The 23,935-nt window shown below is 43.9% G+C and overlaps 3 protein-coding genes across 4 annotated transcripts; 1 reads left to right on the top strand and 2 right to left on the bottom strand.

The window, feature by feature from the left end:
- Positions 1-449: 449 nt before the first annotated feature.
- Positions 450-7,447, bottom strand: fancg (FA complementation group G). Its single transcript, XM_069709378.1, has 15 exons — positions 6,901-7,447; positions 6,751-6,790; positions 5,828-5,924; positions 5,587-5,712; positions 5,279-5,451; positions 4,508-4,646; positions 4,005-4,135; positions 3,774-3,920; positions 3,340-3,500; positions 3,132-3,204; positions 2,704-3,020; positions 2,582-2,622; positions 2,311-2,484; positions 1,588-1,696; positions 450-1,042 (listed from the first exon to the last, which is right to left on the bottom strand). Exons 1-15 carry the CDS (start codon positions 7,062-7,064, stop codon positions 949-951), a joined length of 1,986 nt encoding a protein of 661 aa, XP_069565479.1. The 5' UTR covers positions 7,065-7,447; the 3' UTR covers positions 450-948.
- Positions 7,448-9,570: 2,123 nt separating this feature from the next.
- LOC138627199 (neurofilament heavy polypeptide-like) lies at positions 9,571-13,764 on the top strand. The gene is given in 5 exon segments (XM_069709377.1): positions 9,571-10,356; positions 11,679-11,878; positions 11,979-12,103; positions 12,201-12,406; positions 12,409-13,764. Coding segments are annotated over 5 exon segments (2,376 nt in total). The 5' UTR covers positions 9,571-9,605; the 3' UTR covers positions 13,503-13,764.
- A 2,436-nt stretch (positions 13,765-16,200) lies between these two features.
- On the bottom strand, positions 16,201-23,798 carry thoc5 (THO complex 5). 2 transcript variants are annotated; one of them, XM_069709476.1, is made up of 20 exons: positions 23,712-23,798; positions 23,367-23,459; positions 22,410-22,553; positions 22,031-22,144; positions 21,515-21,612; positions 20,791-20,937; positions 20,572-20,686; positions 20,231-20,363; positions 20,055-20,132; positions 19,830-19,873; positions 18,998-19,097; positions 18,105-18,213; positions 17,904-18,005; positions 17,717-17,813; positions 17,439-17,550; positions 17,244-17,347; positions 17,042-17,129; positions 16,835-16,950; positions 16,515-16,705; positions 16,201-16,415 (listed from the first exon to the last, which is right to left on the bottom strand). In XM_069709476.1, the coding sequence occupies exons 1-20, from the start codon at positions 23,766-23,768 to the stop codon at positions 16,352-16,354; spliced, it is 2,106 nt and encodes a 701-aa protein (XP_069565577.1). In that variant the 5' UTR covers positions 23,769-23,798; the 3' UTR covers positions 16,201-16,351. The 2 variants fall into 2 exon arrangements, with proteins under 2 accessions (XP_069565577.1, XP_069565578.1); XM_069709477.1 differs by lacking the exon at positions 23,712-23,798 and adding an exon at positions 23,570-23,626.
- Between the last annotated feature and the right edge of the window lie 137 nt (positions 23,799-23,935).

The raw sequence follows: 23,935 nt of genomic DNA on the forward strand, positions 1-23,935 counted from the left end.
TTGTATCCTTTATTCTGATTGGCTGATGGCCTCCGTCAAAACCCGACAACCAATCAAAAAAATCTGAGGTCTGTCGTCAGGGAGGGTTTTTGGAACTTCAGCCAGTTATAAAGGAGCCAGACGGTCCTATTTTTTTTAAATTATTTTTCTTATTGGCCTATCACCAAAACCCGATCATCCAGTTATCGTTTACCGCGTTGATATTGAAGAAAACTAAAAACATGAAATTAGACTTCTGGCCTTGGTGACAGTATATGTGTGAAGAATAGTGCAAATTAATCTCAACTTTCCTCTGGCAAAATCCATCACACAACAATAACACTGTTGTCTGTGTTTCTTGGTTGTTTGTATATAATATATATAGATATATACTGTACTGTATATACAGTGCATTTTATATTTAAATTTTTTTTTTACTGCTATTTTATTGCTTTTTATTATTTTATTATTATCTTATTGCTTCCTGTATGCTGCTGTAGTGAAAAAATTTCCCCTTGGGGATTAATAAAGTAACTACCTACCTACCTACCCTACTTTGTATTTAGTGTAGACATCAATTTAAAATGCTGTAAATACAGAAATGCTAAAGCAGCAAAACAGTTCATTGTATCTCCTGTAGTACTGTGTTTTATACTGTAAAACATCACAGTAACAGTCTTCATTACTTTTTTTTTTTTAATCTGGCTGACATACACAACTTTTGTTCCTCCATGCCAGCTCAGACCCTTACACATTACGACATCATTTCATGTATAAAGTGTATGTCAGGTTAACCACCCACACTGTGTCCATTCTCACTTTCAAACATCGTTTGCCCTTACAATATGCTTTATTTTGCAGTCCCCGTAGGTACATGTTTGTTGTGGGTATAGGTTTCATTTCACAGGCCAGAGAAAGTTGATCCTGTTCATTAAGTGAGAGGGCATTCTGCTTTTGTCTCAAGGTTGACTAAGTAGGACCAAGTTCCTGTATTTTGTGGCGCAGCGCCGTGGAGTCCAACAAAGGGCCGGACTGGGGTTCCTGTAGGTACACAGGAAGACTCCTGCAACACAAAAGACAGGCAGATAGTTAGATGGAGAGTAATATCCCAGCATAGATATGCTCTACCTGAGGCAACAAAAGACTGATTAAACTACTAGCTGCTTAATTTTTCTCGAACCTTTTCAGGTCTAGTATCTTAAATCAACCCACATTCAGATTTTGTTTACATCCAACTAAGACAAGCTGAAGTTTGTCTGTGGCATAAAAATGCATGTTTTGATCTGATTCCAGTTTGCTAGTTTGCATTGAGAAACCTATCGACAGCAGCTTTAAAAACCCAGTATGACATTTTTAGAACAGGCAGAACTGTTTTTGTGTGATTAGTCTTGCTATATTCACACTTAATTGAGTACACAATGCTTTGCAGTGTATCGTCAAAGTGGTTGCTTCTGACCACCTGTGTGTGTGGCTTATTCCCCTTAAATCCCACTAACCCACACTGGGTTTTAGCCACATTCACACATGCACTTTATGCTTAAGTGTGAACAGTGGCATAAACCAGTATGAACCACAAATGTAGTGAAGGCAGCGATGACATTGTCTTACTCTGATTGATTGGTGAGGCTCCAGGTCCTTTCCCAACAAGCTGCTGCCTCTCGCCTCCTGCCAAGCCTCCACAGTGCCTCACCACACCACAGCCCTGCTCCCACACACTCTTGAGACGGCACATACAGCATGACAACGGGTTAAAACAAAAGACCATGCAAACTAGTTACAGATTCACTATGGTCATGTGGTGTATTCATGTCAATGCCTTCATTTCGTGGCACATACATCAAAGGAAAGGTAGGTGTCTAAAAGCACACTAAAGCACATAGTTACGTTTTTATGAAACCAGCTGCTGCATATTAAACAAAATAAAGAAACATTCAACTTTTTTATGGTATTATCATTATCAACATGTTTTACAGAGAAGTACTGCTCAAATCAAAAGATATTAATTTCAAATTGTAAAATTGGTTCCTTTAATCTGAATACCTATTCTACATACTCAATATTTTCATACTGAACACTGAACAAGAGTCATAATATAATTAATGTTGTCAAACTCTAGAAAAGGTATCAAACCTTGAAACTACCTGAGAAACAATTATGTGTCATATTTTGAAAAATATCATGCAGTTAGTGATACCCAAGTATAGACCCCAAGTGTCTGCCTATAACTTGCGTCTGTGTGACCAAGTTGTGATAGTGGCAGTGATCACATGTTAAAAAATATCTCTAAGCTCTGCTGCACATATCATTAAGTTCCAGCTGTAGTGTGTATACCTGGAAAGGCCTGCAGGCCGAGCTGGAGGTCTCTCAGTGCCTCTTTCAGCTGATCTGTCTGGGTAAAGCTGATGCCCCTACCAGCTAGTGAAAGCCCCTTCAGTCTTTGGAGGATACACAAATCTCTTCCCTGTTTTACATCCATATCTGCACTGGGGATCTGTGGTTGGAAACCTGTAATTGACCAGAAAATGCACAAAGTAACCAAAGCTGGAGGATGTGTAAAATGTTTTCTCCCAGGTATGAAAAAAAAAATCATAAAAGTACTAACCTCTCTTTTTAAAACACACCTTCACCAGCAGGTTTATACACCTGTAATGCACAAATACAATCTTGAGTGTTTGTTATCACAAAAACTGCTGACAGAAACAAAACTAATCTCATTTTACAGACCTTGTGTACTGAGTCACAGCTTGTTTCCAGTCCTTCAGGTGAGTATGGCAGTGACCCTGGAGGAGGTAGGCCGCTGCAGTCCAGAGCAGCATCACAACCCTATCTTCACCCTCCACACTCGCATCCTTGGCCTCAGCCCCACTTCTCTCCTCCGGCTCTTCCACCACCACTCTCTCTGGCAGCAGCTCCAGTGTTGTGCTGATGACTTCATTGCAAAGTGCCATGCAATCTGCAGGTCGCCAGGCCATGAGCGAGGCAGTGCCAGCTTCCAGGTATAGCTCAGGTAATCTGGGGAGGGAAGAGGCCTCAGCATGCACCTGAGACATACACGTGTCAATTTTCATGTTAAGAATATAGCATTCCCCACAACAATTAACATTTTGACTTCTCTAAAGTTAAATTATCTTGCATGTCTGTCTTGTTTTTACTTTTGCTCCATGTTGATCTTCTGAGTGAATAGCAGCCAGCAGGTCCAGATAATGTTCGACACCTTCTGCCACCCTGCAGAAACAGCAGCCACACTCATTTATCAACTACAGTGCGCACTGTGGGCTTTCTATTCTCATCTCCATCTATATTTTCTGGTTTTGAGTAAAGGTCAGATGCCAGCACAGGAGATTCTGGGACTCTTCTCACCTCCCTTGGAGCACACACTTGAGGGCCAGACTGTGAAGGACACTGAGGGCAGACGGGACTGAGAGCAGCCTGCTCAGTGATTGGCTGCTGAGGAGTAAGGACGGAGAAAGGAGATGGGTGCAAGCCAAACCAGGCTGTGTCGCAGAGGGCAACATCAAAGTCTGTGGGACAGGAGAGGTTTCATGTTTCAGTGTGCAGGCCAGCATTTAAGTGTGTGTCAGTGATCAAATTTACTTTTCAGCTCATCTATTAACTTGGCTATTCAGCTGCAAAATATATGCATATGTAAGGACTGTTTTTCAACAATAAAATATTTTTTTCTACATCTACAAAGCAAATGCTTGGACTAATTTAGTCGTTTAATAAAGGCAGCCTTTTTCTCGTGCGCATGTTCTGTATGTACTCTATACGTACTGTGTATGTGTGCTACTCACTGAGTGCAGTAAGCGAAGAGCTTGTATCTCAGCCTGTGTGTTTCCCAGCTGTCTGTATATGAGCATGCTCTGGTAGAGTGCACATACACAACGGGAGTCTGTCTCCAGTGCCTTTCTGTAACACTGCAGCGCCATCTGAGGGCGGCTCTGGAAGCAAATACATTACAACTCTTACTGCACGCAAATGCTAAAATATGCTACTTTTTGCATGTGAGTAGAGTGAACATTTACCATATGGGCAAGGCAGGAGCCTGAGAGGAGGTGTGCGTATGCTATCAGAGCTCTGGGAGCTGGAAGGGTGGAGGCTGCCTGCAAACCAGACAGCGCTTCTGAACTCCATCCATCATTCAGCCTTTCTGCACCTTAAACATACAGAGCACAGCAAAACATGGGAATAATTACTCAAGGACACTATTTATACATCAATGTCATATATGTTCATGTTCATGGTTTTGGGAGCACAAACTAATCATTTACATGCTTTAAAAGTCAATTCCTATAGTCCAAATTCAAATACAAGCCCAACACATTATTCTGGCTTTAGATCAAATGTTTTCCTGTCGACCATTGTGGCACCCATACAAAAAAGTGAACAGATACCAAGGTGAAATGTGTTAAAGGAATGCATAGAACATTTGGCTTTAGCTTTCTACAATATTATAGTCTGGGCACAATAAACTGAAACTCTCTCTTCAACATGCAGTAAAAAAAAAAAAGCCATGAATGTAGCTGACCTTGGGCAATGGAAGTGCAAATCTGCAATAATTCAATAAGCCTCCTTGGTTCCATCACCAATAGTGGCCTGTTTAAGAACTTTTGCCTTTTCTCCCCAACTCCATCACATTGTGTTTCTAACAGAGACGTCATCTCCTCCTGCGTCACAGGAAGAAATACAGTAGTAGTTCTTTTAATACCAAAATATCCACAACAAGTAAACAACAAAGCCTGTTCTATCCCACATCATTTTGCACCATGACAACGACACCAAACATACAGCAAGAGTCATGAAAAACTACCTTCAGAAACAGGATGAACAAGGAGTCCTGCAACAGATGGTGCAGCCACCCGAGTTTGCCTTTTTGTTTTCTTCACACAAATGAGCATATTCTATTTCACTGAGTAAAAATGCAATACTTGATAGAAGTTGGTTTGAGGCATCTGTCTCATAAATAACAAACACAGGCCATGGGATAAAAAGAAAGTAGACAAAAAGGCCCGAACCAACACCATGGCTAAAAATGCATTTGAATTCATACATATACTGTTTGGCACATATTAATATCATCATTACATAACCTTTTCATTGGTTATATCACACACCAAAGGGAAGTTCAATTGAACTCTAAATAAGATCATTTTAGGAGGAATATGCAGTGGTTTGGTCCACAGCAGAGGCTAATTCACATCTGTCTCCTGAGCGTAAACAAACTGGGGTAAAAGGATAGATGCTACAGACTTTCATTCAAACTACATAAACAAGTGAGACGGGAACATTATTATCTTACCTGAAATTCCTGTAAAGTTTTCAGCTGGCAGGTGGCCAGCCATATTGCCCACTGCAGACAAAGAAGGTGCAGAACACAGGGATGCAAGGCAGTATTTTCCAAAGACTTGAGAACTGTTCCCCAACGCACAAGAACATCTGAAGTACAAGGGTCTCCCCCTGTCAACTGTAGAACTGCGAGGAACAAGAGCAGGCAGTAAAAGTCAGAGTTGATCCTCTAAAACTAAATGAAACTGGATTCATTGCATTGCATTAGTTGCTGTATCATCTACAGCTCTGGTTTTGTCATCATTTCAAATAGAAGCCCACCTCTCCCTGTAACTCGTGTGAGGAGCAGCTCGGCTTCTGAGAACTGAGACTGAGCAGCAGAGCAAAAACAGGCATTGTACACCACTGCCAGCTCCAGCTGTGCATGATCTAAATGAGGAGGGATACCTGAAAAGAGGGACAGAGGGAAAAGAGAGGAGGGAGATAGAAGATGCATAAACGTAAGTAATTAGCTGTCCACATGATCACATCTGGCCTTTGTATTATGAAGGAGACTGAATACCTTGTATTTTCCTTAATAGTTTGTGAAACTCAGAGGAGCACTGTCTCAGACGGGTCTGGTTGTGGTCTCGGCTCAAGGTATCTTGTCCTTCTTCCTCCTAAAACAATCAAGTGAAAGCAAAGTGACAAAAAGAACAGTGTTTGCTACATTTTGGCAAAACTTTACCTGAGTATTAACATTTGATGCTACTTTATATTCTTACTTCACTAGAAATCAGAGTAACACTGCAATTAACAAGTATTTTCATGGTCAATTAATCTGTCAATTATTATCTCAATGGATCAATAAGTAATCTGGTCTTTAAAATGTCAAAAACAATTTGAAAGATGTCCATCAGTGTTTCTCAGAGCCAGAGGTGCTGCCTTAAATGTCTTGTTTTGTATCGTCCAACAGTCCATTTTTATTCATATTGAGGACTAAAAGAGCCAGAAAATGTTCATATTGAAAATCTGCTTACACGTCAATACATTTGTAATAATAATCCAATCATTTAAACAATACAATAAATGCGACATGCGAAAGAGGCCCTTTCTGCACACTGATTTTATGATATTTGAAGTACATTTTTTTCATTACGTATAGATTATTAGAATGCTTTAATCCCCTGGTGTTGCCAAGTGTGTCGTTAAATCAAGTTAAAAGATATGAAACCTTTAATACTAAATTATTTACTGTCTGTCAGCCATAACAAAACATGAATGCATCAAACACAATCGAGAAGGAAACTGTGTTTATGGACATAAACTACCAAAAGTATAAAGATAACATTCGCGAGGACCACACTATGGTGTTTTAGCTCTCTTAATCTATTTTTAATAATAAACTGATTTCTGTAATATTAAGTTAACTTTAAAGTTTTTCATATTGTTCTAACTGCTGACAAGACGAGACACTTAACAGCTATCTAAACATACGTTACCTACCTTACATTTGTTTACCAGCTCGTTGTTTTCCTGGATCCACCTGTTGAATACAGAAAGTGACAGATACATTTCATTAGACATGAAAATAAAAGTAAAATTTGGTAATGTTTAGTTTGAAGTTTCCCTCGTTAGTCAGAGAGGAGCAAACACCGGAAGTAAACACGAGTGAGTTTGTGGCAGTGCGGGCTCTGCTGCCCCGTGTGGACAGAGCTGGGAACGACACCAGCAGTCTTCTTACTGTCCAGCAGGTGGTGCTGTGGCGGAGCCGAGTTCAGCTGTTTTTCTAGAAACTTCACTGGATTTGTCACAGCCATCAAACCTATAAGAGCAGATGATGTGTGTTTATGGGCACTAATCCTTCAAATGAAACATACAGACGCTCCTACACTCACTCTGCCTTGGAAGATATAAAGGCAGATTCTGCATGATGTGTGTCCACTCCTTTAAAAATTAGCATGGACGCAGTGGCACGATATCACACGCATGCATGCACACACAGACAGGTCCAAAGCAAATAAACACAATCCAAGGCCTTAATTGTGTCATAGCTGAGTCATCCTTGAGACTGCCAGGACAGCCATTTTTCAAGATGTCCCTCCCAAGGTGACTCCTCTCTCACCCAGCTCCACTCATTTCTTCTCATTGGCATGTCTGTGTGCCCCTGTCATCCCTCCATCAGTGCCTCGTGCAACCTCCACTGCTTACCATCCTCACAGCCTCCCAGCTATTCCTTTCTTTCTCTGTCTCAAATCACTGACAGGTCTAAATATACCACTGTGGAAAAATCAGGGAAGCTCCTGACAGCCACTGCTCTGCAGCATGCAGTCTGTGCACCTCCAGCTACATGCGCGTACACAAGAAAACATTCCCCCGAGACAGGTTTCACTTTTTCCTGACATTTTCCTCAGCATCGATCCTGCTATTTTCCATCTGTACACTCTGCCGCTGTCTCTATTCATCCCTTCAAGGACAAGGTTGTTACATGGCAAGAGCCTCCCTCCTCCTCTCCTCTTGCTGCTGCTGTCAATGTCATGTACATGGCAAGTCTTCAAACTTTTAGGGTAAAAAATTGACTGTGATGAATTCTCTTATGGCAACACTGAAAAGTAGATTATGTTGATTTCAAGAAGCTAACAACAGCATAAATTTCACTGTTCCACACTGATGCTGGACTCTATATCTCTCTTATGTATTGGCTCTTTGTGATAAGTGACCTTTTATTTGGAGGTCTTATTCTGACCATCCTTAGTTGGATTACTGTAAAGAATTAGTTTCATGTAAACCAGAGGACTTAACAGATACTCGGACCTGACTGTTGAGTCACGTTGCCTATTTATTCGATTTCTTTTGCAGATACATTAAAACACACGTGTTTCTTTTCCTGAGTCTTCCTCTCTTTAATGGTTGGTTCAATAACAGATTATTGAGTAGCATATTGCACATGGGCTCATCATAAAATCACAACTGAATTCTGCCTACTCTGTTCAATGTTCCTCATTTATAAACATGAAGGCGGTGGGAGGGTGGGAGAGAGATATGACACACATTGTTTCTATGACCCTCAGAGCCCCCAAACAAGTGAGATGTAGTGCATAGCACACATTGACTGTATGTATGTCATTCGAACTCATTTGTGAAAACAGCTGTAATTTTTAAAGTAGGCTATAGGATTCAAAGACCTTAAACAAACAAGACACAACTGCTGGAGGACACACTCAATACTCTGGTGTCATGGGTGTCACTGAGCTGACAACACTCATGTTCCAAGTGACAAGGAACGTTTGATTCAGGGAAATTCCTGTGTGCTGATTTGTCATTCTGATTCTTCATCTTAAGAGAAATAAATACACAAATCTCCTTTAAGGTATGCAGTGTAAACTCATTCACCCTGAGTTTGAGTAATCAATAAGTGCTGTACGTGCTCTTCAGAGCTGGTCCTCTTTTCAGAGCAGACATCCCTCTAGATCAGCAGCGGCAGCTCAGTTCGTTTTCGTGTGACTGCTTTATCATCGTAGCTCAAAGCACATCCTGATGTGCAAACACGGTAGAGGTGCTGTTTATGGTTTTTTTGTTGTTGGCGTGTGTCACATGGCTTGGCCTGCTAGCACATCTGCACATCTGGAAATTAAAAACTCTTCATAAGAAAAAAAACAAAAAACAGAAACTAAAAGATTGAAACTTATATTTCTTAGGTATAGGAGAGAAGAAAACCATGCATGTATGTGTGTGTGCGTGTGTGCATGTGTGGTAAGAGAGGGAGTCTGTCAATGGCCCAGCAGTTGAGTAGAGTCCTGGGGGGATGCATGGATCTGCAAACTCACACTGCAGCAATGAAGCTAGAGAGCATCAGCAAAACACACTGAACACCCACACAATTAGTCTGCATGGACATTAGCTTCAGCATATGAATAGTCTTCAGTTTAAAACCTTAAAACACTTAACTATAACTAAAAAGATGTTACCATAACAATTTACCCATTTTGCAAACTGGCTTAAAATGATTATTATCTTAATCTTTTCAGTTATAAACTATATTTCATTTAAACACCTTAAGATAGAGGAAGTAATGCTGGAAAAAAAACACATCACAATCTATTAATCCAATATTTAGGTGTTTTTTTCAGCAATTATCTTCATTAACACCTTGAATTAAAATAGAGCTCATCAACAAGATGCTGTAGCACTGGCAGAGTGGCTATCTATTTCTGCGCAGGCAGTCCTTTTCTGAAGAAAAGATATCTCTTTAAAAAAAAAAAAAAAGAGTGTGTGTCCTGCTGCTGACTAGTGAGTTTTCCCTCCCTCCTATATAAGCCCAGCGCTCTCCTACTGCAGTCACTTGTCCTCCACCGGCCAACATGAGTTTCACGGTAGAGCACCACTTCTTGGGCCCGAGCTCGTACCGCAAGGCTCGGCCTGCCTCTGTGTCCTCCAGCGGCTTTCACTCCCAGCGCCGCCGCCTCACCTACAGCCAGCCGTCCTCCGCCGACAGCTTGGAGACGTTCAACGGTGACATGACGCGGAGGAGCGAGAAAGAGATTCTGCAGGCTCTGAACGACCGGTTCGCCGGCTACATCGACAAAGTGCGGAACCTGGAGATGCACAACCGCAACCTGGAGGCTGAAGCGGCAGCGCTGCGGCAGAACCAAGCCGGGCGCGCCTCGGTTGGAGAGCACTATGAGCGAGAGCTGGGTGACCTGAGGGGTCTCCTGCAGCAGCTGACCGGGGAGAAGGTCCGTGCGTCTCTGGAGCACGAGCACCTGGAAGAGGACATCCAGCAAATGCGAGTCAGGCTGGAGGATGAGGCGCGGAACCGGGAAGAGTTGGAGGCTGCCGCTCGCGCCATGAAAAAGTATGTTGAGGAGTGCCAGCTGACTCGCCTGGAGCTGGACAAGAAGTTCCAGGCCCTGGAAGAGGAGGGCGCTTTTCTGAAGAAGAACCACGAGGAAGAGGTGGCGGAGCTCCTGGCGCAGATTGACGGCGCACAGGTGAGCTTCGATATGCGAGACATGCTCAAGGCGGACGTCACGAGCGCACTGCGAGAGATCCGCGCGCAGCTGGACACTCACGCGTCAAAGAGTGCAACGCACGCTGAAGAATGGTTCAAAGGTGAGTAGGATCAAAGAGGAAGGGAAGTATTCACGAGCTTTTAAGTGGAGACTGCTGCAATGTTTAAAGTATAGCGCTTGTTCTCTGTCCATGGTGCTGAAGTCTGCAGCCACACGGTGACTGAATGTCGATGAGCAGTTGCTTGATGGACGACAAATCAGGGATGGCTTGCTTTTAATATTATTATATATTTACGTCGAAACTGTAATTATTACGCATAAAGACTTCTACATCCTAGCAGGATAACAGATCCTGCTGGTTGTGTTAGATATTTAATAACCTCCCACCTACCTGACAGATCGTAAACTTAACAAAAGAGATTGAGAAAGTTAAATTACCAGTGACGAATTAAGTAAATGAAGGTAGATAACGTAATTTGAAAATGAGGAAAAATTGAAATATCATTAGAGTTGGTGCCCCTTTGCTGTCGCTGCGTCGCTGCGGCAGAATGATCATTTTTACTTCAGGCAAGCTCTGCAGACGTGAGATGACACACAGAGAGAGGAGACTATGATTAATTTGCACTCGCTGTAGGTAACTGTGTGTTCCCGGTTGCTCCCCCCCCCCCCATGCGCGCTCCTTAGCCAATTTTTTTTCTGTTTGTTGTGTTAATGGATCTGATCGAACCTCTATAAATAGAGCAGTTCTTGTCAAGGTCACTGAGCGGGTCAGACAGACAAGGCACACAATGCTTCATCAGTTCATGCTCATTCTTTCGTGACTGAAGTCATGACAGTACTCAAATCAAGGGCTTCAAAATGCCTGTATGAGTAGATATGATAGACTTACTAAAGCAAGGGAGTAACTGAGACATCATCTCACAGCCCCGGTGATAATAAGATGCTATTGTCCTTTGTAGTCCCACACAAATACACAACTGACAACTTTGAAGACCCAGTATGGTTTCACAGGACCTCTACATTAACCCTTGCAGTACATTTACATGCTGACGTGATATAGCTAGTAAAAGGTGCAGGCAGAATGACCTTCTCTGTGGAGTGTCCAGCTGACTGCAGCAGTGGCTCATTCATGCTTGGAAGAGGGAGGGAGCTGAGTCAGACGATGGACTGACAGATGGACACTGTCAAGGTTACTCAGGCCCCCAGTGGTGACTGTCTGCTTTCGAAGGCGAGATGGGTCAAATGTCTTCGGATAAATAAAAAAAAAAAAAAAAAGGTCCAATACATGCCATGAATCCTGAATTCCTCTTTCTGCTTTTTGCAGACATTGGTCATCAGAGGCCAGTCAGTGGTGTGACACAGCAAAATATCTCACATTGGAAATGATTATTAACTGTATGCCTTTGTCTGTATTTCCTGCAGTGCGTACAGAGCGCCTGTCTGACGCTGCGAGGTCTAACCAGGATGCCATCCGTGGAACCCAGGAGGAGATTGCAGAATACCGCCGTCAGCTCCAGTGCCGCACCATCGAGCTGGAGACTCTTCGAGGAACCAAGGAGTCGCTGGACAGGCAGAGGATGGAGGGTGAAGACAGACACCACGATGACCTCAGCTCACTACAGGCAAGACCTCAGCACAGACATGGGCAAAGCCAGACATGCACATTCATCTTCCTTTCAGACACTCTATTTGACCTGCGAGGTTGTTTGTTTCATTTTGCAGGAGACCATCAATCAGTTGGACAATGAGCTTAAAACCACTAAATGGGAGATGGCCAGCCAGCTGAGGGACTACCAGGAGCTGCTGAATGTCAAGATGGCTCTGGATATTGAGATTGCTGCTTATAGGTTTGTCAGAAAAAAAAACACGCATAATTAAATTGATGTATTGGTTTCCTAATGTAAAGGGGTATTAACAGTGTCACTGACTGTGTCTATTAAACAGGAAGTTACTGGAGGGCGAGGAGAATCGCTTCGTGTCCGGTGGCAGCCCATACTCCTACCTGGAGGGCCGAATCTCTGCCCACTTGAAAGTGAAGGGAGATGAGATTTCAGATACCGTCATTGTGGAGGAACAGACAGATGAGACACAAGTAACAGAGGTGACAGAGGAGGCAGAGGAAGAGGAAGAGGAGGAAAAGAAAGACGAAGAGAAGAAGAAGAAGAAAAGGGGGAAGGTGAGGAAACCAAAGAAGAGGAGGGAGAAGGTGAGGAAGGGGAGGATAAGGAGGAAGAGGGAGAGGAAGAGAAGGAGGAAGAAAAGGGAGAGGAGGAAAAGGAGAAAGAAGAGGAGAGAGAAGAGAAAGGAGAGGAAGAGGAGGCAGGTGAGGAGGAAGAGAAGCCTTCTCCTTCTAAATCCCCTCAGCCTAAATCTCTTGCTGTCAAATCACCAGAATCTAAGTCGCCACCAAAATCACCAGAATCTAAGTCACCACCAAAATCACCAGAATCTAAGTCGCCACCAAAATCACCAGAATCTAAGTCGCCACCAAAATCACCAGAATCTAAATCACCAGCAGCCAAATCCCCGATGCCCAAATCACCTGCCAAGTCCCCTGCAGGAGACGAGTCAAAGTCACCCGTGTCAAAATCCCCTCCTACCAAATCCCCTGAGTCTAAATCTCCTCCTCCCACGACCCCTGAACCAAAATCTCCTGAGAAAGAGGTGGCCAAGCCTGCTGCTGCCAAAGACACCCCTAAAGAGGAGAAAAAAGAGGAGAAGCCTCAGCCTGTCAAGGAGGAAAAGAAGGAGAAAGAGCCACCTGTGAAGGAGGAGAAGAAGCCGGAGGCCAAGGAGAAAGAGCCAGAGAAGGTGGACAAATCTGACACGAAGAAAGACAGCAAAGAAGACGAAGCACCAAAAAAGGACGAAGCCTCAAAACCGGCTACCCCGAGCAAGCCCGCTGAGGACAAACCTGCCCCCAAGTCTGAGCCTAAAGACAGCGCTCCCCCTGCCAAGGAGGAGAAACCCACTGCTCCTAAATCTGAGAAAGCCGAGCCTGAAGCAAAGGCAGCCCCTAAATCCGAGCCCGAGAAAACTGAGGGCAAAAAGGAGGAAAAGAAGTCAGATGAGAAAACCGCACCCAAAGCAGAGCCTGAGAAAACAGAGAGCAAGAAAGAGGAGAAGAAGCCAGAGGATAAAAAGGAGACCAGCAAAGAGGTGAAGGAGGAAGCAAAGACGGAGAAGGCCGAGAAATCTTCTGGCACTGAGTCAAAGGAGAGCAAGGAAGAGAAGGCGAAGAAGTAAGATGGAAATACTGTGTTTCAGGGCTAGAAGAGAGGAGATGCCAAAGAACTATGAGGGAGGGTAAAGAGCAGGAGAATGTGGCTGGATGTACCCAGCTGTTCAGATGTCCAAAGCAAAGCAGGTAACAGTATGTAAGCAATAGTGATTTCTGTAGCAAATAACCCCCTGCTCCCTAAGTATGGCCATTACACCCCCCGATGCTTCTGATGTACGACTCTAGTGAATGCAGAATGCTCTAAACTCTTTATCTGAATGTGACGACTCCCCCCCCCCCCCCCCCCCCCCCCCCCCCCCCCCCCCCCCCCCCCCCCCCCCCCCCCCCCCCCCCCCCCCCCCCCCCCCCCCCCCCCCCCCCCCCCCCCCCCCCCCCCCCCCCCCCCCCCCCCCCCCCCCCCCCCCCCCCCCCCCCCCCCCCCCCCCCCCCCCCCCCCCCCCCCCCCCCCCCCCCCCCCCCCCCCCCCCCCCCCCCCCCCCCCCCCCCCCCCCCCCCCCCCCCCCCCCCCCCCCCCCCCCCCCCCCCCCCCCCCCCCCCCCCCCCCCCCCCCCCCCCCCCCCCCCCCCCCCCCCCCCCCCCCCCCCTTAATAAATAACAAGTGCATTTAAACTGAATCCCGCTGATGGAGACAGCAGCGTCCTGCTGTGCCTACTCAAGCCTTCAAGGGTAGAGATGTCAAAACAATGTCAACCTAAAGATTGTGACAGATATTGAATATATATATTAAAAAAAAAAAATGTATATTTACGAACATAAAAATGTCTATATTATATTTACAGATAACATGCTTTAAGAAAGACTTGAATTTTGCTTGTTGTGCACCTTAACGCAGCTTCTCCTGGCAGGTGAGCTCCAGTATCTCACTCTTCTCGTCTGCAATGCTAGGACAACAATGACTGTGCTATGTATAAAACTGCTGAGAATATGCAATATGAAACAGTAAATAAAGACTGAAAAATCAAACACAAGCGGCGTTGTTGGGGTTAATATGTTCCAGTTGCAAAACCAAATCTATTGCACAGATTTATTAAATGTCAAGAATGATCGTAAAAGGCGTGCCGACAAAAGCTAAATGCTGCGAGTTACTGCACTGCATTGCGGCTGAGGGAGGGGGTGGAGGGTGCGGTGGAAGGTGGGGGTGTGTGTGTGTGTGGGGGGGGGGGACTGTGCAGACCCTCAGCAGCCGCCGCACCCTTCCTCACATCCCACAGACCACGCTCATGTATAAATCAAGAGCATCGTTGCCTGCTCAAACAGAACAGAATCAATTTCCCTCTGATTTGCCAGCTTTGCTTCATTGCACACAGGATCACAGATTAGCAGCAACTTTGGAATCCTTAAACGTCTCCCACATTCTTCTCAGTATTGTTAATTCATAACTATGTCTTCCATAATCAGCTCGGTTTCATGAGAAAGCCTGAGATTAATAGAGAACGGGTTTTCACTTTGAAACCATACAAAGTTAATGTGGAACATACAAATCCTCCCTATCACAAGTTCTTTCATAAAAATGTGTGGGTACATTTTTAATAGGCTTTACTAATGAGTGCAGCAGCTGGCGACAAAAGTCATTCATCATAGTGGCCCTTTTTTTTAAATTATTATTAAAAAGAAGGTACCTTTTAAATTGATGGCCCTGAGAAACCTTTTTCACTGGTGAAGTACTGACATTGGACCCACTTTGGCTGACATTGGAAGGATCTCTCTCCTGGCATGATGTCAGTGTTCTCTTTGCACCATAAACCCCCTTAAATCCAACCTCACTGCATCTGATAGACGGCTTCGTAGTAACAGGATCAACAGCTGCGTCACCAAACACTAGATGATAAAAATTACACGAACTCCTGCCACTGTGTTTGAGCAGCATTTTGGTGTACCGGCTGCTGTTTTCCCAAGTGTTTTTGTACTCTGTAATTTTATCTTCTTAATCACACCAGTTATTGTAATAACCGAACTATTGTAGAGCTGTTCACGGTGAAGTGCAGCCAAGAGGAGCAAGCTGGTATAATTTTGTTTATACTCTTTATTGATGTAATTTAATCACAGGTTTTATAGTTTTCAGTCTTGAGAATCAAATATCGCCTTAAACAATGACCACTTTTACTCCAAACGGGTTCACAAAACAGCAACTATTTTATATCTGAAATAGTGAAATACAAGTCATGAGTAAAACTGACTGCTCTACCGTTTTCACCACCGACAGAAAATCCTTAAACTCGAATATAAAATAGTAATCACCACCAGTGGGTTTGTCTCGAAGACACACTAGGGTCCCTTTACCTTGTAATTACATACGCTGTTATCTATGCAATCTATAAATTGGGTTACTGCTGGATTTGTGCTGCATCCTGCAAGAAAATAGAGGAGGGATACTTGTGCTGCTGGCTAATCAGTGAGAAATCCTTGATGGACTCATCAGCATCCTAAACAGAAACTGTTTTTTTTTTTTTACTGAAGCCAAGATAATAAATGAGAGGGCAAAAGCATGTATACAATATGAACAATATCGCATTCCATGGACATTACTCTGTGGAAATGACTCAGCTCCCTCCAGCACTGAACAACAATGGTATAATAATCAGCTAGCAGTGGCGACACCTATAAATAGAGCAGCACTGAGAGGGGAGAAGTAAAGAAGGTAAAGGAGTACACAGCAAAGCCTGCATGCATCAGGGAGCCATAAAAAGACCAGATACACACTCATTCAAGAAAATAACAAGGTGTTCTTTTATTTTCAAACTGGTATGAAGACTTTTAAAAAACGCACACTTTGTGTGTCAAAGAGTCACAAAGGTAAACTTCAGGGAGTTAAGAGGTATAAAGCACAGCAGGAGCGTTCTATACACACACATGTTCAGCGATGACTGAAGAAGCCCTGAGGATGGTTGTACTTGAATGGCTTCAGACGATTTGGCCCCCTGAATTCAAAAGAGACAAGAAGTGTCAGAAGGAAATTTATTCACCGTGTCTTTTACCAAATGCATGAAAAAAAAAAAGTTGACTAGTTCTCTCTGTACCTGACTGTGCGCAAGCACATCTTTTCACGGGGGAACTCTCGTGGTCCTTCCACGCTGTCATCTTGTCCTTCCGTCTCCAAATACACGTCCAGGCAGACACACAGGCGTGCCATCTGATTAGTCAGGAGCTGGTGTCCTGGACGGGGTCCCTGTAGCTCGTTTTTGAACACATTGACCTCACTCTCCATGGCCTAAAAAAGTAAAAGACCACATAGAGCATTAAAAAAAAAAAAAAAAAAATCATGCGTGTATGTCTGTGACTATAACTGTGAAGCAGCGAGCTTCTGGGATATAAATGACCATGATAGAAATGTTCATACTCGAAGGTTGTCGTCAGTGCGTCCACTGCGTTCTCCCTTCCAGCTGAGAGAGAGGGAGAAGAGAGGAGAGATCTCTGGATAACGGGGGCTCAGCACCACGGCGGCCTGCAGGCGAGCTGAGAGGAACACAGACCGGATGTTTATACAAACAATTTGAAATCAAATAATCCATAATATCCCAACTGTGTTGTTGGTAACTAGATTTACCTGTGCCTCTTTCAACAACTCCCATAAAGTAGAGATCAGTTTCTTTTGCCAGCCCAGCATCAGTCACATGACGAGTGTATGGCAGATCCTTGTAAGGAAGAGAATCATCGCAGTGAGATGTGCTGAATCGTGTGTATTTCTGATGAATATTTCATTACATGCGATTTTAAATATCTGAGCGCGTGTATTTGTTTTCATATACCATGTACTCCTGTTGACTGGTGGTGGTCCAGCGGGCTAAACGGGAGATGATCTTAGCAGGAAAGAGGTGCTGACACTCGCTGGAGACCGGGATGATGCTGTGCTCTGAGGACAGGAGCACAAACACGCCAAGTCAAAATTTACAATCTGCTCATTAGGAGTATTTCATGTGCGAAGTGGTTAACAAACAACGTACCTAAAGAGGCAAACTGTTTGTGCAAAGCCAAGCGGGACTGGACTCGTCCCCTCAGCAGCTTCATGGTGCTCTCCATGTGGCTGGCACTCAGAGAGCTTCCCACACACACAGCCTGGAAACAAACACACACACACACACACACACACACACACACACACACACACACACACACACACACACACACACACACACACACACACACACACACACAATCATTATACAGCTGTAACACACAGAACATGAGCTCTAATCAGACACTACTTGATTTCAACGCACACCTCTGAAGTGTCACCAGGAAAATGCAGTCCTCCGAGGTTCTGAACCCACATGTAGGGATGGCCCAGCTCCTCCACATAATCCGCAAAGCAAACGATCCTAAAAAGAACCTACGGGTTAATTCATCTGACACTGTTAAATTCAAATGGTGAGATCCAGTTATTTACTCTAATTACTTGGCATCCTTACCCGACTTTATCGAACTGGTAGCGATTAGCTGGATTGGGTGTTTCTCGTCCCTGGTCGCTGGTGTAGAGACAGCTGAGGAGAGTGTCTGATTTTAGCAGCTCCCTGAAAAAGAAGGGATCATCAGACTTTCTGCAGGCTTCTCAATGACACAGGGTCCCTCCCTGTCCAATGCTTTTTACACACACACACACACACACACACCCTGCGCTGATGGCTGTGCTGAGGTCTGTGCAGGTGAAGACTTTGGTCTTGACCGTCAGAATGTTCAGATTCATCAGGTAGTAGAAGTAGAGGTGGAGAATGCTGCCATCTGTGGAGACAAGGTGGATGACAATGTGGATCTTATTCATTGGTATTATTAATTTAACACACTCTCTGCCCTCAGCTTTTCATTAATCCCGCCAGCGATCGCCCCCACTGGGTTTCCTTTACACTGCAGCGTATTAGAGAGCAGGAGCAGGGTGTGGTCCTGACAGCAGCTAGCAGCACTCAGGGTACACATACTATGCTGACGGTCAGCTTTTACGCTCTACTCTCTGCAGTCACAGTGAACCGAGTGGCACACCGTCACTCACTCTTACCTACACAGTTCACTTTTTGCTTTTACTAAACTGAGAGCTGCAGCTGGCAGCAGTGAAGATAACTGGGTGGGGGAGAAGCCATAAGAAATAAAAAAGCAGAAGTCAGACTGATGATGAGAAAATATGCTTACAAGATGTTGTAGGTGCTGCAGACCTACAATGCTGCAAGCGTCTCTCTCCCTCCTCCCCCTATAGGTAAAGTTACGCCTGCAATGCAGATCTCCCTATAATCTGTCACTATGTTCCTTTTATCGCCAGCAGAGGGAACACGAGGGTCAAGCGGTGTCATGTCATAGCAGAGTGGGTTACCTTCTTTCTTTCACATACTATCTGACAGGTGCAGAGTTACTACACAGCGCAGGATATATGGGGTCACATTACAAAGGATGTAACACAGGAACTGGAAATATTTGCGCTTAAACATTGAGACACAATTATTATGTCTGCACAAAATCCCCCGATCGTTTAGTGCAGACTCAGATCTACAGACATTAAGCATACAGAAAGAGTTACCTTTACACTTTAGGTCTAAGCAAAGGGACAGGGGGTGCCTTTTCAGCATCTCTCGTCTTTTGTCGTCCAGCTGGCCGCCTGTAGTTGGCCTTCTTCTCTTCTGCCAAAGAGACAATAAAGAGCAAAGGAATCATGGGGTGGAAAGAAAAAGAGGATAACGAAGTGCATGTTCGATAGTGTGGCTTATTAAAGTACATTTGAAAAATAATTTGCACCAAATTCCTTCTGCTTTACAGGAGAAACATGACAGTGATGTAGCATCTCTAGCAGTTTAGCCCGCTACAATTACAGACAAAAGGAGGAAATTCAAAAGAACTGTTGGTGGTGGTAAAGTCTGAAAAAGATAACGGTGCTTCAGATGAGCAATCATTTACACACAATGGAAGGCCGGGCAGAGGTTGCAATCAAAAACACCACAAAAAAAAAAAAAATCCATCTCGAAATCAGTACTTTAGAAAATATATATTCACTTCACGACTAGAGAAACATCCTGAAACCAAGTCATCCTGACAACAAAATGGGCACTGCCTTGGTGCCGAGTGTGCATGTCTGAGGGCGGTTCGGGTTAGTCCCCCAGCCATTCTTGGCGGATATTTCCCAGCCACTCCACCTTCACACACTGGCACTCGTCCGGATGCTGGAATCGATCGATAGCTGCCGCTCCCCAACGCACCAGACCACAACGTGTGAGAGCTACGGCTTCAGGGACGGTTTCTGTGTCCGGTGCAAAGACAGCTAGATTAATAAATACTTGAACTGACTGACCCCAGTTTGTGCGCGTGTGCGTGTGAAAGTGTGAGTGTTCTGGAGTAAAACCAGGCCTCAGACTCACCGTTTTCTCTTGCTCCTCCTCTGCATCTGAATCACTCTCATCATCTGGAAAAAAAATAATATATAAATATATATATATATTTATTTATTAAATGGAACTGCCTTTCTCAACATTAAACAAGGAGTATAACAGAAAAATGAACTGGTCAACAAAGCTGTGTTTGTGTGCCATGTACACACACTGTATGTATGATGAGGCATGAGGCATGTATAGCAGTGGTTGTACCCTGTGAATCTTCTGGAGGTTTGGAAAGGGCCTTGGCCTCATCCACATCACCGCTGATAGCAACAATCAGGTTCTTGTCTGAGATAAAAGCAAAGCACTGACGATCAGAACCTGCATCTCATGAAGAAAAACTCTATTGTGTCTTGAAGCCTTGTGTATTCTCTATGGTTACTCACCACAGGCCTGGCCATAGGCATTTGCTTGGACAAACAGGACATAGAGAGGTGGGGGCAGGTGGCGGGCGATGTCTGTCTGTTTCTGAGTCTGTTCAAAAGGCATGGACAAGTACTCCTGCACTGGGAGAGAGGCCTGTGAAAGAAGAAACAGCATAAGGATGTGACATGCATGGTGTTAGTTGGTGCCAAAGCAGTTAAACCTTTACTTCAAAGAAGAATGGGGCTAAACACTTTTCTTTCCAAAAAATTATAAATTAACAACATATATAAAAACAAAAACAGAATGATATCATGCTTCAATCACAATTCAGAAGACAACATTTTTATAAAATATATTTTACCTGCATGATGGCATTGAGTCCCGGCTGCAAGCTAGTCAGATGCTCCTTCTTCACCTCAATGCTCTTCTGAATTGTCTCCTTCGAGGCTTGTGACTCCTTGTATTTCTCTGCCAACCTGCATCCAACCACAAACTTTGATCAACTGCTCTGCGCTCCCCCAAAATCACGACTGGATTTGTAAACACAACTTGTTACAAGTGCTGCATGCAGGTTTTGTACCTCTTCCTCTGTTCAAGCTCCCAGTCCAATCGTGCCAGCGTGAGTTGGTGGGGATCATTTTTTGTGAGCTGAGGCCTGGAAATCTCCTGTGGTGCCTCCTGGTAAAACTCTTCCTCACTCACCAAGTCTATTTCTTCATGCTTGGACCTGCAACGGGAAAAGAGAAGCGTATTACCATTTTTAAGCACTCATCCAAACGAGCAACGTCTTGTGTTATGAACTACTTTTCTGTAACTTCTCTGAATTAAGCACTTGTTTCCACTCATGACTCTCAGAGAGTGATGGTTGTGGTGATTCTTATTTCTGGGTCTTTTTGAGTGTTGTGTTCGATCAAAGTCATAAATCGCCAGGGAAATTCTATTGTTCAGGCCTGACATACACTGAGACTCCTCTAATATGGGGTAAAGTTCACATAAGAACACCCCGACCTCTAAACTAACTGTCCAAGATGAGCGTTGATTTTACCCACACTAGAGACAGCCCGGCTGACTCTCTGTTAAGCAGAATCAAGCCAAGAACACAGTCTCATCCTTATCAGGAAGAATGTGTTCCTTATATCCGAGTCTGCGGTAGAGTTCAGGCAGCAACCGAGCCCCGACACATGTTGTGATCTCTCTCCTCGTAGGACCTGCTGCCATCTGCCAAAATCTGTTCTAATCTTTAGCTAGGATTTGAAGGGTGTCAAATCGAATGATGAATGCTGAGTGAAATATTTTGTACTAACTTAAACTCCAGACACTTGCTGATCTCCTTCTGAAGATGCATAACTTCATACAGCAGGTTTTGTAGCTGAAGGTGCAGCACATCCACTCTCTGTTTTGCCTGAGGGGAGAAAAACAAAACAGTGGGAAAGCTGGTTTGCAAACACAGCCTGCAAAAAAAAAAAAAAAGAAGTATATATGGTAAACAAGATGGCAAGAATCAGAAGCAGGATTCATTAAGAAGAAAAATCAATAACCAGACTTTGAATTGGTAAACTGTAAACAATAACAAACAGCCCAAATGATGCAAAACTCTCTTTGCCAACAGAGGTAGCTACTGCAGTTAGGGAGAAGAAGAAAAAACAAAGTGCTCTGTGCTCAACTTTCCTTTTGTCATCAGCACAAAAGGAACTTGAGGCAGCACTTTTTTTTTTTGGGGGGGGGGGGGGGGAATGAACAGAATAGAGTGAACTTTACCAAAGCAGGGGTTTATTTTAATATCTCACATATAGCACTTCAGAGTTGAGTGGTGGGGTTACCTCATGTGTTTGGTCTCTTCCTCTCTTTAGTCGCATATGAGCCAGACGGTTGAGTTTTTTCAGATTCATGAAGTGGATGCAGCTCTGCATACGTCTCTGCTCGACCTCGGCACACTGAGGAGAAATACAACAAGTTAGGTGTATTATGAAGGAGAAGACACATTACCAATGTTGTGATGCATTAGATTTACCAACACTACAACCTGAATGTACGAGGTTTCTGCTGGTGGAGGAATGTACTTTATTTACACAGTGACAAACCAGCAAACCACCTTGGTGAGTTCCAATTAGTTTGTCATGTTACTACATTATTACTGACAATTAATTCAGTCTGTTTTGACAGGGGTTTTTATGTGTATGTTGAGGGTATGAATCTCACCCCGTCCTTGGCTCCATTTGCTTTAAGCTCCTGGATCTCACTCATGAGTGCGGCCAGACTTTCACATGATTCTTTGTACTGCAAGTAGTCCTGTTCAGGGTCCCTGCTGTCCAGTTCCACCTCCTCATTATACACACGCACATCCTGATGTTAAAAAAAAAGAAAAAAAAGTCATGCATATATTAAGTAAATTACTGTATATCACTCCCATAGTTTCTGCTGTGAGGAGTGCGAGTGACTTGTGGTCAAAGCAGTGGTGAGTTTACTCAAACTTCAGTCCTGATACCTGATTCAGCACTAATTGGTACCCACTGAGCTGGTTGGTAACATAACACATAGAATCTACATTTAACTCACTCAAATGGTGCATTTTATAACTAGTGGTGTGTGTTTCAAAAAGGACCTTCATCCAAATCACAAAAGCAGATTTAACCATGTGTAAACTTCTATGTTGTTAGACCAAAAATAAATAAGAGGTGGACACAATAATGCTCATCAAATATTACAAGGCTTGTAAAGAAATCCAATCAAAAACTGTCTGTGAAAGTCGATTCAACTCTAATATTTATGGCTCTGCTGGATGCTGCATTTTGCTGAATGCAAGATGTTTAGTACTAAACAAACCCAGAAACATCTCACTATTTGATTTAGCATTGTCTATATTTTGAAATTCGAATTCACTTAATAATATTAAGATAACACATATCTTCGTGGCAGATGTGCAAATTTTAACTACTTAAATTTGTTGAGGAAATACATCCTTTTACCATGCCAGAGTCTACCTACATGGATTTCAAGACAAAATTGAGCCTCTCCCTCAGGAATTGCTCAATGACACCCAGCCAGTGGGACGGGGGTTACAGACACGAGGCCTTGGCTGTAGTCTCTGAGCAGAGTCCTCCCTACAGATTACAGGACACCGCAGCCCCTTTAACCTCTTCTGATCCCTGACGGTACCTGCGGGTCCCCTCGCTTCGTCTCCGGGGTTCCTCCTTCACTGCGGAGAACCTTCGACTTCCGCTTCTTCATGGCGTCCGATGACATTATCAGCTGGAGAAACATAATTAAATACCTTTAGCCTGAATACAAAAACAACACGCCGTGAAAACCTCCCGTTCAGCTGATAGTAAAATACTAACATTGCCCTGTTAGCATGCTACCTGTTAGCACTGTAGTAGCTGAAGCAGGCTAGCTCATTGGCTAACAACCTTTAGCTTATCGGCTCATTAAAGCAGATATACCAAACTTGTCGAAAACTTGTGTGCGCGAAGATACGGCTATATAAAAAAAAATTTGACGTACCTTTTCCGAGCAAAAATACGTCTGAAATGGTTGAATCGTGAACAACTTCACACACATACACGTAAAACTTCAACCACAAAGCGCCACCGACCTCGGACGGAAGCCCTGCAGGACCAAAAACCCCAGACCGCGTTTTGAGGAAGCAGAAGCTCCACTGCCACCCAATGGCGTATGCAGAAAATATGTAATGGGGAGGGCTTGTTATATCTTTGGGCGGCACATTA

This window comes from Brachyistius frenatus, unplaced genomic scaffold (genome assembly GCF_029030835.1).
Source record: "Brachyistius frenatus isolate BFR_SWC_R1_liver_20210118 unplaced genomic scaffold, ASM2903083v1 Contig_83, whole genome shotgun sequence".
Lineage (NCBI taxonomy): Eukaryota > Metazoa > Chordata > Actinopteri > Embiotocidae > Brachyistius > Brachyistius frenatus.

Coding starts and splice junctions, on each gene's coding strand:
- thoc5 (XM_069709476.1), bottom strand. CDS start 23,768: ATGTGTGTGAAGTTGTTCACGATTCAACCATTTCAGACGTATTTTTGC. Junction 22,145..22,409: donor CAAATGGAGCCAAGGACGGG/GTGAGATTCATA, acceptor ATTTCTCCTCAG/TGTGCCGAGGTCGAGCAGAG. Junction 20,687..20,790: donor GAGCTTGAACAGAGGAAGAG/GTACAAAACCTG, acceptor GGTTGGATGCAG/GTTGGCAGAGAAATACAAGG.
- fancg (XM_069709378.1), bottom strand. CDS start 7,064: ATGGCTGTGACAAATCCAGTGAAGTTTCTAGAAAAACAGCTGAACTCG. Junction 5,925..6,750: donor AGCTGGTAAACAAATGTAAG/GTAGGTAACGTA, acceptor TGATTGTTTTAG/GAGGAAGAAGGACAAGATAC. Junction 4,136..4,507: donor TTGCACTTCCATTGCCCAAG/GTCAGCTACATT, acceptor TGTATGTTTAAG/GTGCAGAAAGGCTGAATGAT.